The 11,505-nt window shown below is 32.7% G+C and overlaps 1 protein-coding gene and 1 pseudogene across 3 annotated transcripts in view; both read right to left on the bottom strand.

Annotated features, from left to right (window-relative positions):
• LOC125054657 lies at positions 1–10,971 on the bottom strand (annotated as a pseudogene).
• The window catches only part of LOC125054530 (slit homolog 1 protein), a 97,125-nt gene continuing 94,435 nt past the window's right edge, over positions 8,816–11,505 (bottom strand). For all 3 annotated transcript variants that reach the window (XM_047656492.1, XM_047656493.1, XM_047656491.1), the window contains exon 11: positions 8,816–11,336. In XM_047656492.1, the coding sequence (XP_047512448.1) occupies positions 11,077–11,336 (260 nt within the window). In that variant the 3' untranslated portion in view covers positions 8,816–11,076. The remainder of the gene's footprint in view (positions 11,337–11,505) is intronic.

Genomic DNA, 11,505 nt, shown 5'->3' with positions numbered 1-11,505 from the left:
GATACAGCCATTAAAATAGATACATTTCTCAGACAATATACTGTGTGTCAGAAACAACTGTACGAATCGATTCACTATGAATACCGTAGTGGCCAAACGTCTTTAATGAGACCCGGGTAAACTATTTCTCGTATCTCTTAATACCATGATTAATGATAGCTCTGAACGGTGATCTGTAGACAAGTGATTTATGAATACATTTAGCTCATGAACAATTATTGTTTCCGTGCCATTTAATTTCTAACCACGTCGTATGGCGTGTCGTAGATTTTTTCGTTTAGCGAGTAATATGGCAGCGAATCATTATTGAAAATATTAGAAAAATGGAAGTCTGTAGGAGATTTATACGGTGATTTTAAAGATTGTTTCTTTCGCCATTGCGTTAATTGCTCCTGGGTCGGTTGTAACGCTGATATATAACTCACTTCATTGCTACTAGGACTGAATGACTCGGATCTTTCTAAATTCGATACACTTTGTTCATCAGTTGTCACAAAAAAGATTTTCTTCCCTAAATTATCATCATTTGAGTGATCAAAGGTTCGTAAGGGTACTTTGGGAGGTAGAATTAATGCATTGATTTCTTTATGCTTTACAAACACAATTCGTTTATTTCCTTTCAATAGATTTGGGTTGCGTTGAATCAACGCGTAAACGCAGATAGCGCCACAGATCAGGCATATAATCGACAGAATTGTAAAACCAATAATCATGAATTTAGTCTCTGAATACTCTTTCACATCACTTGTTAAAGGAAACTTATAGGAAATACACTGCCTTGTCTTTATAATGGAAGAACGCAAATCAAAGAGGCAGAACGTGTATTGCACACCATACCGTTGATCGAATATTTTTAAAACATCTGGAATTGAGTTTATGCAATACACATCTTCTGGACAACTCGATTCAAACCAAAGTAGTCCGTGCTCTGTGCTCAGGTTCCTCGGTAACAACTCTACTATGGACAGTTGATTGCTGCGGACAGAAAATGTCAAACTTAACCAGTCACTGTCTTGAGCTTCAGGCCATAAATTTGAACTACCAGCTCTTGTCATTTCATCTATTTTTAATCTATTTAGACGACAACCATTATTATATACATCAGAATCAACTCTAAATACTTGACATGTTGAGTTGTAACAAACGCCATTTATATGAAATGTATGTGTTTTGTTAATTGATTCATAATCGTTAACTTCATTGCCCTCACCCAGTTCTAAATCTGGTTGGGGCTTTTCATTTCTTTTACAATAATGGTTAAAATCTGAAAATGTATGACCTCTCAAATGTTCAGGATGACGACATATTGGGTCCACAATTATAAGACCACTAGATGACAACTGTCTTATATCAGTAAAAGAACAATTGCAATACCACAAATTATCGTGTAAAGCTATTCTTGGAGTACGCGGGATAATTTTTCTGAACAATCCATCAGAAACAGCGACCAAATAGTTGTCATTTAAATATATCTTCTCTATGTAATCCAAAGGATCAAAAGTTCCCAGTCCAAGATAGCTTATACGACAAGAATTTAAATGAAGTATCTTGCACATTCGTATCTGTGTAAAGCTGAATTTGTCCAGAATACTGTAAAATGGGTTTAGTGAAAAATCCACAACGCTTATCGCTCTAAGGTCCGCCGATCCAGTAATGTTTCTTGGATTCCACTCAAAGCTCGCTTTTATATCCAAGAATTCTAAAGTGTCGTCAACAGCTTGCAATGCGTTTCTTGTTACATTTTTGAAAACGCAATCTTTGATGTATAGCTGTTTGAGGCCAGTCAATCCCATGAAAGTTTCGGGTTCCCAGTTCGATAACTCGACCTTTTCCAATATTAATGTATCCAATTTACTAGAGAAGTGCGTATTAAAAGCACGGTGTGGTATATGATTTAGATTGCCGTCAATAATCGCTAATTCATTTACATGTGAGCGTATTTTAGACAACCAATTCTGGGGCAGTGTGCCATTTGGGAAGTGTGGGCGTTGTAAGGTTAGTACTATTGTTGGGCAGATAGCGTTAGTTTGCTGAAACAAAGAATGATATTACTTATCTGTATTTATTTTTATTTTATATCAAATTCATCTTAATCTGCTTGCTAGTATTCTAAGCAAGACTTATGAATTTGTTAAACTGAAAGGAACACAATCGAGTACTACTAATAAAAAATTCGCTTCTAAGCATAGTCGTATAAGGTATATGATATATTTAATGGACCACAGGGATTTTTCCCCCGAAGGATTGGATGCTTTATGAACAACCGCTTGACGTAAGTACTAACTAAACTTCAGAGACATATAAATTTTTGACTACATTTTTCTATAAAAATAATACGTTATAAAATTGATAATTATGAAACGTGGATTAACGTTACTACCGCATTTGTTAGCGTTTGCCATTCTTTTTATATGGAAACTAGAGGTATGGGAAGATATTTAACAGATAATATTACACTCTTAATAACTTTCGAACCATATGCCAGAATTGAATAATTCAAGAATAAATTTACAGATATTGCCTTAAAATGATTATTAATACCAAGGTAAGAAAAAAATTGTTAGTAACAGACTTTACAATTTTATATTTAAATTGAACTGTAATTGTTAGATATCATGGACTTTAATTCGCTTCAGTAGTTTAGGAGCTTCAATGCAAACAAACAAACCATGAAATCTTTCCTCTTTAATATTTTTTTATGTAACAGGAAGCAAACGTACAGGAGGCACACTTGATGTTAAGTGATACTGCCACCTTTGATACTCTATGCCAGAGGGCTCGTAAGTGCGTTGCCGGCCTTTTAAGAATTGGTACGCTCTTACATTGGTTCAGAAATACTTCAGTGAGTAGATGGTGTGTATATGTGTAGATAATACCGGTACACAGTGTAAATGATATTAACAGTACAGTACAGTGTCGGTTACCATAGTAACCGTTATATTACGTCTACTCACCCACGCCGCTTCGATAATATCGTTCTCATATTTATCATAGTATGGTGTTTCAAAACAAACCACTCTACAGTTATGAATTCTGCATCTTGTAAGTTGATCATACTTCGAAGGCCTTGTCTTTAAAGACATTAGCAGAATCAGTGTAAAACTGGACACAATGATAATTCCGAAAAATAATTGGACAATCCATCGAAGCCATCCTTTGCTGCATGATGGATTTCTGGAGAGATAGCAATATAATATGTTTTAGAGCGCTATTACTGGCAGGCGTAACTATTATGTACACCGAATTGTTGCTTTTACTCTAATGAATTAACATACACTGATATATGTAAGCAAATATATAGTAATACTAGCTGCCCCCGCGAACTTCGTTTCGCCTTAATATGTTTTTTTCGACTGAGCCCACTTTTGAGTAGCTACATACCAATATATGGAACATTTGTTCGGTTTTCTAGAATGAAAACTTTTTGGGGTTTTCTGTGAATTTTTCTCTATATAAACCTAAGTCATAAGATTTTAATTAACAAAAACAAAATAGGGGTTGATCGTAGAGGGGTGAAAATTAAAATTAAATTTTTTAATGCTGTATCATAAAAAAATAAAACAATAAAAATTTATCTAAAAATTAAAAATAAAATTAGGGGTGGACTACCCTTAACATTTAGGGGGATGAAAAATAGATGTTGTCCGATTCTCAGACATACCCAATATGCACACAAAATTTCATGAGAATCGGTCGAGCCGTTTCGGAGGAGTTTAACCACAAACACCGCGACACGAGAATTTTATATATTAGATAAATCTTAGTAATATTATAATTTGTTCAACGTTTTAGCTGTAATATAGCATGATTCAATTTTTTTATAAGCTCAAGCTCATATCCCCCAAATATAGGACAGCACAAGGCGCCTTTTTCAGTAATAATAATTTTCGTAGAGTTCATAGCCGCCTTCCAAAATAATAATTTTACCTACAATCGAACTTAAAACCTCTGGATAATACCCTAAACTATATATACTACTATATATTATATACTAATTATAAATGATCCATCTCACCTCAAAGCCGTGAATATAGTCTCCTTATATTTCTCGGTCATATCAAAACTTTGCACTTCCAACCACTAACTCGTAATAACGATAAATGTCAATATTACGAATAATCCATGTTTGATAAGCGCGATAATAGCCATCTATCAAGCTTAATGGTGTTTCAAGAGGAACAAATATTTCGATACGTCGTTATTTCATGGGCAAGAGTGAATGATTGCCTGTTATTAAATACAAAGCCTTGATTATAATAATAAGGATAACTACACGTTTGGATCTCTTGAAAAATAACCAAAATTAATAGAGTTGCTTATAGTAATGCTAATAAGCACCAAAGAAAGAAGAAGAAAAAAGAAGAAAAAAGAAACTTTGTTATACATAGTAAAAAGGATATTTAGGATCACACTAAGATTCCTTGTGTTGTGGGCAGCTAGTCCATTTGACATGTTAACGGTAATTGGTAACAATGTTAATACTCGGAACAAACGCAGGCTGCAATTTCCCCGTACTAGACTATCTAAAGTTAGTAATTCTTTTTTGGGAAAAGGGATACTCTTCTGTAATAAAATCCCAGAGGCTCTTTTATCTCTGCCTTTTAATAAATTTAAGAAATGTATTAAAGAAAAGCTGTGTAAAAAGGCTTACTATAAAGTTGACGATTATCTAGTTGATAAAAGGGCCTGGGACTAGTGCTAGACAGGCTACTTCTAATTAATTTGCGATATTTGTTTTAAAATAAGTGTTGTTTGATGATTTGCTATTTTATAAGAGTACCGAGAGTTTTTTACGCCGGCTTTTTCTCTCGGCCTACACCCTCTGTCTTCTTTGCCGATGAGTAGGGATACCTACGACATCTAATTTAAAAAAACGTGGAATAAGTGATACATGTATCTTATGTTCCATAATAAACATATTTTTTTTTATTTTTATTGACATAATTATTTCTACATAACACTTATCTATATATATATATAAAAATGTTATGTTGGTTTGTGTACGCTTCAAAAACTCAAAAAGATCTGGACCAATCGAGGTGAAATTTTAGCGTGATATATAATCTGCATCAAGGATTGTTTTTATTTATTTTTTATCATTTATTTTTTTTTTTTTCCACAAGTATTGCAAAATTCAACTTACATGAAATGTTTTCTTTGTTTCTCATTTCTCAACCATTCAATCAAAATGTGCCACACATCGAAGGTGGAACAGCTAGTATTTTATAATTAAACTATTGTTGCACAATAAGAATATTTTCCATTTCAGCATAGGGTTGATAAGATGTTGTTTAAGATTGTTATTGAATGTGTAAAGTTTTGAATCGTTAGTGAAAATTTTGCTTTTAAGGAAATGTACAGGCTCATCTAGACACACAGCCTTACACGTCATCATCTAACTTAGTAAAACTAAGTTAGATGACGACATGTAACTAAACCACTAAACTTAAAAGGTTTCTTTTGGATAGGCAAATAATGGAAACTTAATTTTCATTAAGGTAAGAGTTATTATTATACATTTCTTGTTTGGATTTTTTCTCTTTTGGACGGTCGCTCAATAAATAATTATAACCTTATTAAATACATACAATTTTTATTGTTCTTTTTTGCAGGTTCTGAATTTACATTTACTCGATTAAAGAGCGCAGAATGGAAGGAATTTCATTGTAATGTAAAGGATTATTTGAACGCTCGTAGTGTTTGCAAATGTACTGTGCAGGAATGTGTAAGTTTAAAAAAGAAAACCATTTTATATATACATATATAAATGTTATATACGTGTATTTGTATAAATGTTTAAATATACATAACAACAAGTAGACAGTAAAACCATACCAGTATCAAAATTTTAGGTAAATAGAAGCTCCATATTTACATTTAAGGGAACTTCACATTTGAATTTCAACGAAAGCTCTTGTAATATCAAAATGCATTTGCTTCATGTAAATATTCAACTTATGTTATTTATGTAAACACAATGGTCCTACATTTGGGTTTATTTTACGCTATTTGAAATAAATTTTTATAATATTGTATATTACGGAATATACTATATTTTATAATGGTATGTATTGACGGGAATACATACAATTTCTTTAATATAATCGGGAATAAATTATTTAATCTGGTTTCGAGTGCTTTTGAGTCGTGTCAAATTCAATTCAAAATTATTTATTCATTTAGGTTCAATATTGACTTATAAACATAAGTAAAGAAATACATATTAAATGCTTCCAATTTTACTCTTACTGCCTGTTCTTAAATCAAGGGCGTAGAACAGACCAAAAGAACTGGCAATAAACTCTCCGCCACTCTTTTTAATCGCAAAGTTTTTTGACTGCTGACAAAGCTACAACCATTATACCACGTTCCATGTTAAATGAGAGGCTCTCGTGGTTTTAAGTGAAGACTGCCAGTGGAGTGAACCTTTTTCGATTGAGACTCTTTTTTTATTTTTTTGTGTAGGCTTTTTAAAAGTAGTTTTGTTTTATAGCTTGATGAGAACCTCATTTCAACTGACAAAGATCATATCACAAGGAGAACCATAATATTAATTGATTTTTTATGTATTAAATTCACTGATTTAGTCGCAGACATTTTAAAGTATCGCATGTCTAGCTGTTCATGTTTCATTTTATTGCTCGCCGCCGAGGGAACACGTAACCTCAAGATAGAACAAAGATAAAAGGCGTTTAAAACAGGTCAAGAATGAGTCAAAGAAATCTTTTTAGCATTTTTAGGTACTAATTGTTTAATTAATTGTTGAATAATATTTTATATACATTTGTCTTTATTCGCAATCACTAAGTTATACGGATATTTTCGATCCTGTGCCAATTTTTTTATTTACGTATTGCACCAGTATATATATTTCTATATTGAATAAATTATCAAACATTATAATTGCAAATAACTGTATACGAGCCTTCTTCCGCCCATGGGTATCACTTAACATCAGATGAGCCTCCTGCCTCCTATTTCAATAAACATATATATTAATTATCCGTTTAACTATGTAAAAATACTTATAACACAAATAGAATTGCTGTTATTTTAATCAACAAAATCATTCTTTATTTCACCATTTATTTGTTGTTTGTATAGTTGATATATATTTTATACAGACATTCTACAATTCCCGTAATTTTTCAAAGCGTACAGTTTTATTGCGAGTGTTGAGAAAATATATAAAGTTCCCATTGTCTGGAGAAATCTCGACGATAAAGCTAATGCGGTGTCTCTTGATCCCGTGGAAGCAATAAATCAAGTGTCGAATTCAACAACAATATATTGACTCGAATTTATTAGGGTTTTTCATTATATAACATATCGTAGTTAAGACATAATTTTCTTTGGTGTATGACTAAATTTTTTGTTAATTCAATGACACACAAAGAAATAATTGGAACTTATACTTCATACATATGAAGTATAAGTTCATCAGAATGTATTTATGTACTAAAATCTCTTTTTCAATTTCGTATAACTCGTATGGGGCAAATTCATTTCTGCCTATGTCTCATAAATAAGCTTTCTTAGACAAGTAGGTTACTGATACGTCAATATATGTTTATAAGTGGTATCGTCACGACGTTTTCTTTCACTGCACATATATTGAGTTAATATTTATTGAAGTGTACAGCTTTAGGCGCATGAGGGTAAATTTTTACGGAAGCGTCACGAAGATGTGCAGCGTTTTTGTCGAAGAAAAGGGAGAGAGCGATTGAGACCGATTGAGAGAGTGAGAAAGGCGAATTACCTTAAAGAAATTATATTTTTTAAATTAAAATTTCTTAAGGAGAATTTATGAAATATTAGTATTTTATATTTTATGCAAAATAATTTATCTCAAATGACGAATTGTAAATTAAAATTCCACGTGTTTTTATTATCGAAGAAATAGCTTAATTGCTAGCATAATATCTTCCTTTTTCCCTCTCTCTAAGTCTTGGAAATCAAATGTTTTAGATTTATATAAATATGAACAAGATTAATTAAAAATTAGTTTGCCAAAGAAGTTTCTGACGATACTTTGTACGCACGCACTTTTTTTTAAGTCTAAAAGAGGGTACGTAAAAGTATCAGTTAAATAGAAATTTAAAATTTCAAAGGATATTTAGCATATACACAATTCCATTCAGAGAAAATTATGTTCCAGCGAGAAAAGCGGAAAATGATCCCGTAACGGAAACAATAAATCAAACGTCGCGGTATTGCTGTGCTTCTATTAGTTTCTGCATTTACCTTGTACCTGTAACATATTACTGTAATTGAAAGCTACAATTGTTTTCTGCTATATCTATATAGAAATATTTATAGCAGAAAACAATTGTATATATATATATGATATGTTTTTAAAGTTAAGTAGGTGATCATAGTTCAATCCCGAAAAAGTTGTTATTTAAATCAAACATCCACTTTGCGCTTATCACTAATCCGCGAAGTATTTTAAATATACACATAATCAACACCATTATTATTATAAAAACAATAACATACTTTATAAAACAACGTGAAAACAATGTAAAAAATATGTCGCACAATTTAATCACATTAAAACATGTAGTACAGTAATAATTACACCCGCTTCGCGTTAAACGACATTTTTAAACGAATTGTAAATACTCAATTCATTGCCCGAAAGAATTTCTTCGTATTTTATTTCATTATTATTATCGTAAATCGTAAATAAACGTAAATATTTTCACTTCCAGGGAGTCCAACCTCGTATATAGGAAAACAAAATAAAACACCATTTACCATATTTAAATTTTTATTCAAATCAAAGTTTATATTTTTACAGCGAAATATAAGAATTAGATTTATAACATAATAAATGTGACTATAAACCCTTCACAAAATATATATTTGAATACTGGGTTTTGTATTCGGATCTTAAAATTTATTGCTCAAGGAACACACATAACACACATTTATATATTTAAGCGCTCACAACAATGATTAACAGTGAATATACGATAGACGACAAAATATATATTAATCTTACATCTAATTGATATGCAAATTTAAGGTCCTTTAGGAATTTGATGACTTAATTTAGTTAGCGCAATTTAAAATTTTGCTTTAAAACTAAATTGCTCTAATTACACTGTTTTAAAGAGTAAAACAGTGTGATAGACTGATTTAATTTACGAATAAGAGTAATTTCAAAATACAATACACCGGTGCACAGACAATAACGTCAAATTGTGCGCCTACGAACTTGTTACATTTGCAATCATTTCAAAGATTGCTCTTACTAATTCATACATACATGGTATCTGAAATAATATTTGAGTAATCTAGTATTTTAACTTGCGTCAGATTAGGAGATCGATTTAAGTTGACGTATATAGTCGACATCTCCTTATACAGATAAACACGACATTTAGATATTGAAAAACTGGAATTACGAGTAAACATGCAAAATCGAATCATGAATCGATTAATCTAATCAGGTTACTTTGACTCCGCTCTTGGTGCTTATGATTTAAAAGTGCGATATAATAAAATTCAATAAATATATCTTAATGACTATATGTATAAACGCCTGTCAAAAGAATACAAATTCGGTATTCAATCTCGCGTCTGTCAGGCGTAATACATTTTTGTATAATTTTCATTTGGAAATATTCGCTCGAGTTTTTGTGAAATATACTGGAAACGTTATATGATGTTTTCTACTCGAATCAACACTTGTATATCGAAATATTCATATAAATTTTTATCAGACTAGGGGATATGTTACGATTATCACGTGAAATTTTATTCAAATTTTGATTTAATAATAAGACAAACGTCCGCAAACATCAGTGTCTTTAGAGCGCGGGCAAACGATGCGGTAACGGTGCGGTGCGGCGCCGAACTGCAATTACTTCGAGCTATAGGGTGACACACGGGCGTTGCGGTGTGGCAATATATGTTACAGCTCCCCGCCTTGTTCCGCAGGTCACAATTCCAGCGAGCTTGCGGTGCGACGCCGCACGGCGGCACAACGCATCTTGTCACATGGTATAGTAATTTGTATGTAGGATGACGTTGCGGCACCGCTCCGGCGCCGCACCGCACCGTTACCGCATCGTGTGGCCGCGCTCTTATAACTGAACTTTCAACGTTTGCAGTCACATTTATTACTATTCTATCATCTAGTTAATTATGCTTATAGGAAATAATACAAAAATAACTATGCAACTAATAAATTCAGGAACCTAAAAACTCAATGACTGAGTGTCTTAAAGCTAAACCATAATAAGACAATTAATTCACGCTGTAAATTTTCCGAAACTTTGGCGCAAGACTAGCGTGGTATAACTTTTATAAGCTACAGAATTTTAAACTATCAACAGCAATAATTATAATTTACTCAGAATTATCTAACACTTACCTACAAATTTAATTCTAAGCTACATCAAGAACATGGGGGCTCTTAAACATAAAGAAAAAAACTAGAGGTAGCGCAATTTGAAGTTAAATATAATTTAAACTTCTACCCTCTCATTTGTAAAAACTAATGTTCTTTTTTGTATTTCAAATTGTGTTCACTCTGTGTCAATAGAAGACGCATTTAGTTGTATTGTAATCAGATGAGTTTAGTTTTTATGACTAAGAGGGTATGTCAAGATCCTTGAGCCCCTAGGGTACTTAGATTTAAGACAATATCGTAATAGTCAACATGGTAAATGCACAAAAGCTTACGATAAATTTATAAAGGGGTAAATGATAAAAAATACAAGAAGATTTATATTTGGAATTAATGTGACGAAAAACGCGACAGTTTAGCTCATGGCATCACAAATCTCCACATAACCCCGATTTAGCCTACCTCCTTAGTTGTTCACTACATAAGGCATACCACACGCAATAAAAATGTATCACTCGCAAAAACTTGCCATCATATCACAAGTTGCCATTCCAAAATACTACAATATTCAGCCCAAAATTGATATGTATATGTTTATTGCACACATTCATCACGTTTTGCGAAGTGCGCGCATCGGTCTATCCGGCCACAGCTAGGCCGAATTGGCACTTCGCGGGACCTAAATGAAAGGGTTAGATTAGGGTTAAATTGACTTACTAGAGACCTCTAGTAGCGAGAACGATGAAGTGGATTACAAGGATGGGACAAGTGTTCGAAGCGCTCGATGGCCCGTAACCTGGTTTTCGTTTGCAGTTCATTTTCTCGAGGGGCATTTTAGCGACGCTGTACTCTCGGTGCTCGTTAACCATAGTGCAGACCGTTCGTTTCTTTTGCATCATTTCGTCGTCCCTGTCTCTGAGACCGGACAGCCAGGCCTCGTACCATGCAAGATCACAGTCACAAATTAGAGGGTTATCTGTAATCAATAAATTTATTAGGTTATGTTTACTAAAACGATTTCAGTGAACGAATTATTTGACCGGTACTTCTGTAAAATTATACAAAAACAGTGGCGCTATAACCTTTTAGGTTTGGGCTTAAGATTTCTGTTTTGTGATCACTTATTATTTCTTGCTTAGAAACCT

Source organism: Pieris napi, chromosome 12, assembly GCF_905475465.1.
Source record: "Pieris napi chromosome 12, ilPieNapi1.2, whole genome shotgun sequence".
Lineage (NCBI taxonomy): Eukaryota > Metazoa > Arthropoda > Insecta > Lepidoptera > Pieridae > Pieris > Pieris napi.
The sequence above is the reverse complement of the archived record's forward strand: the minus strand, read 5'-3'. Positions and strand labels throughout refer to the sequence as shown.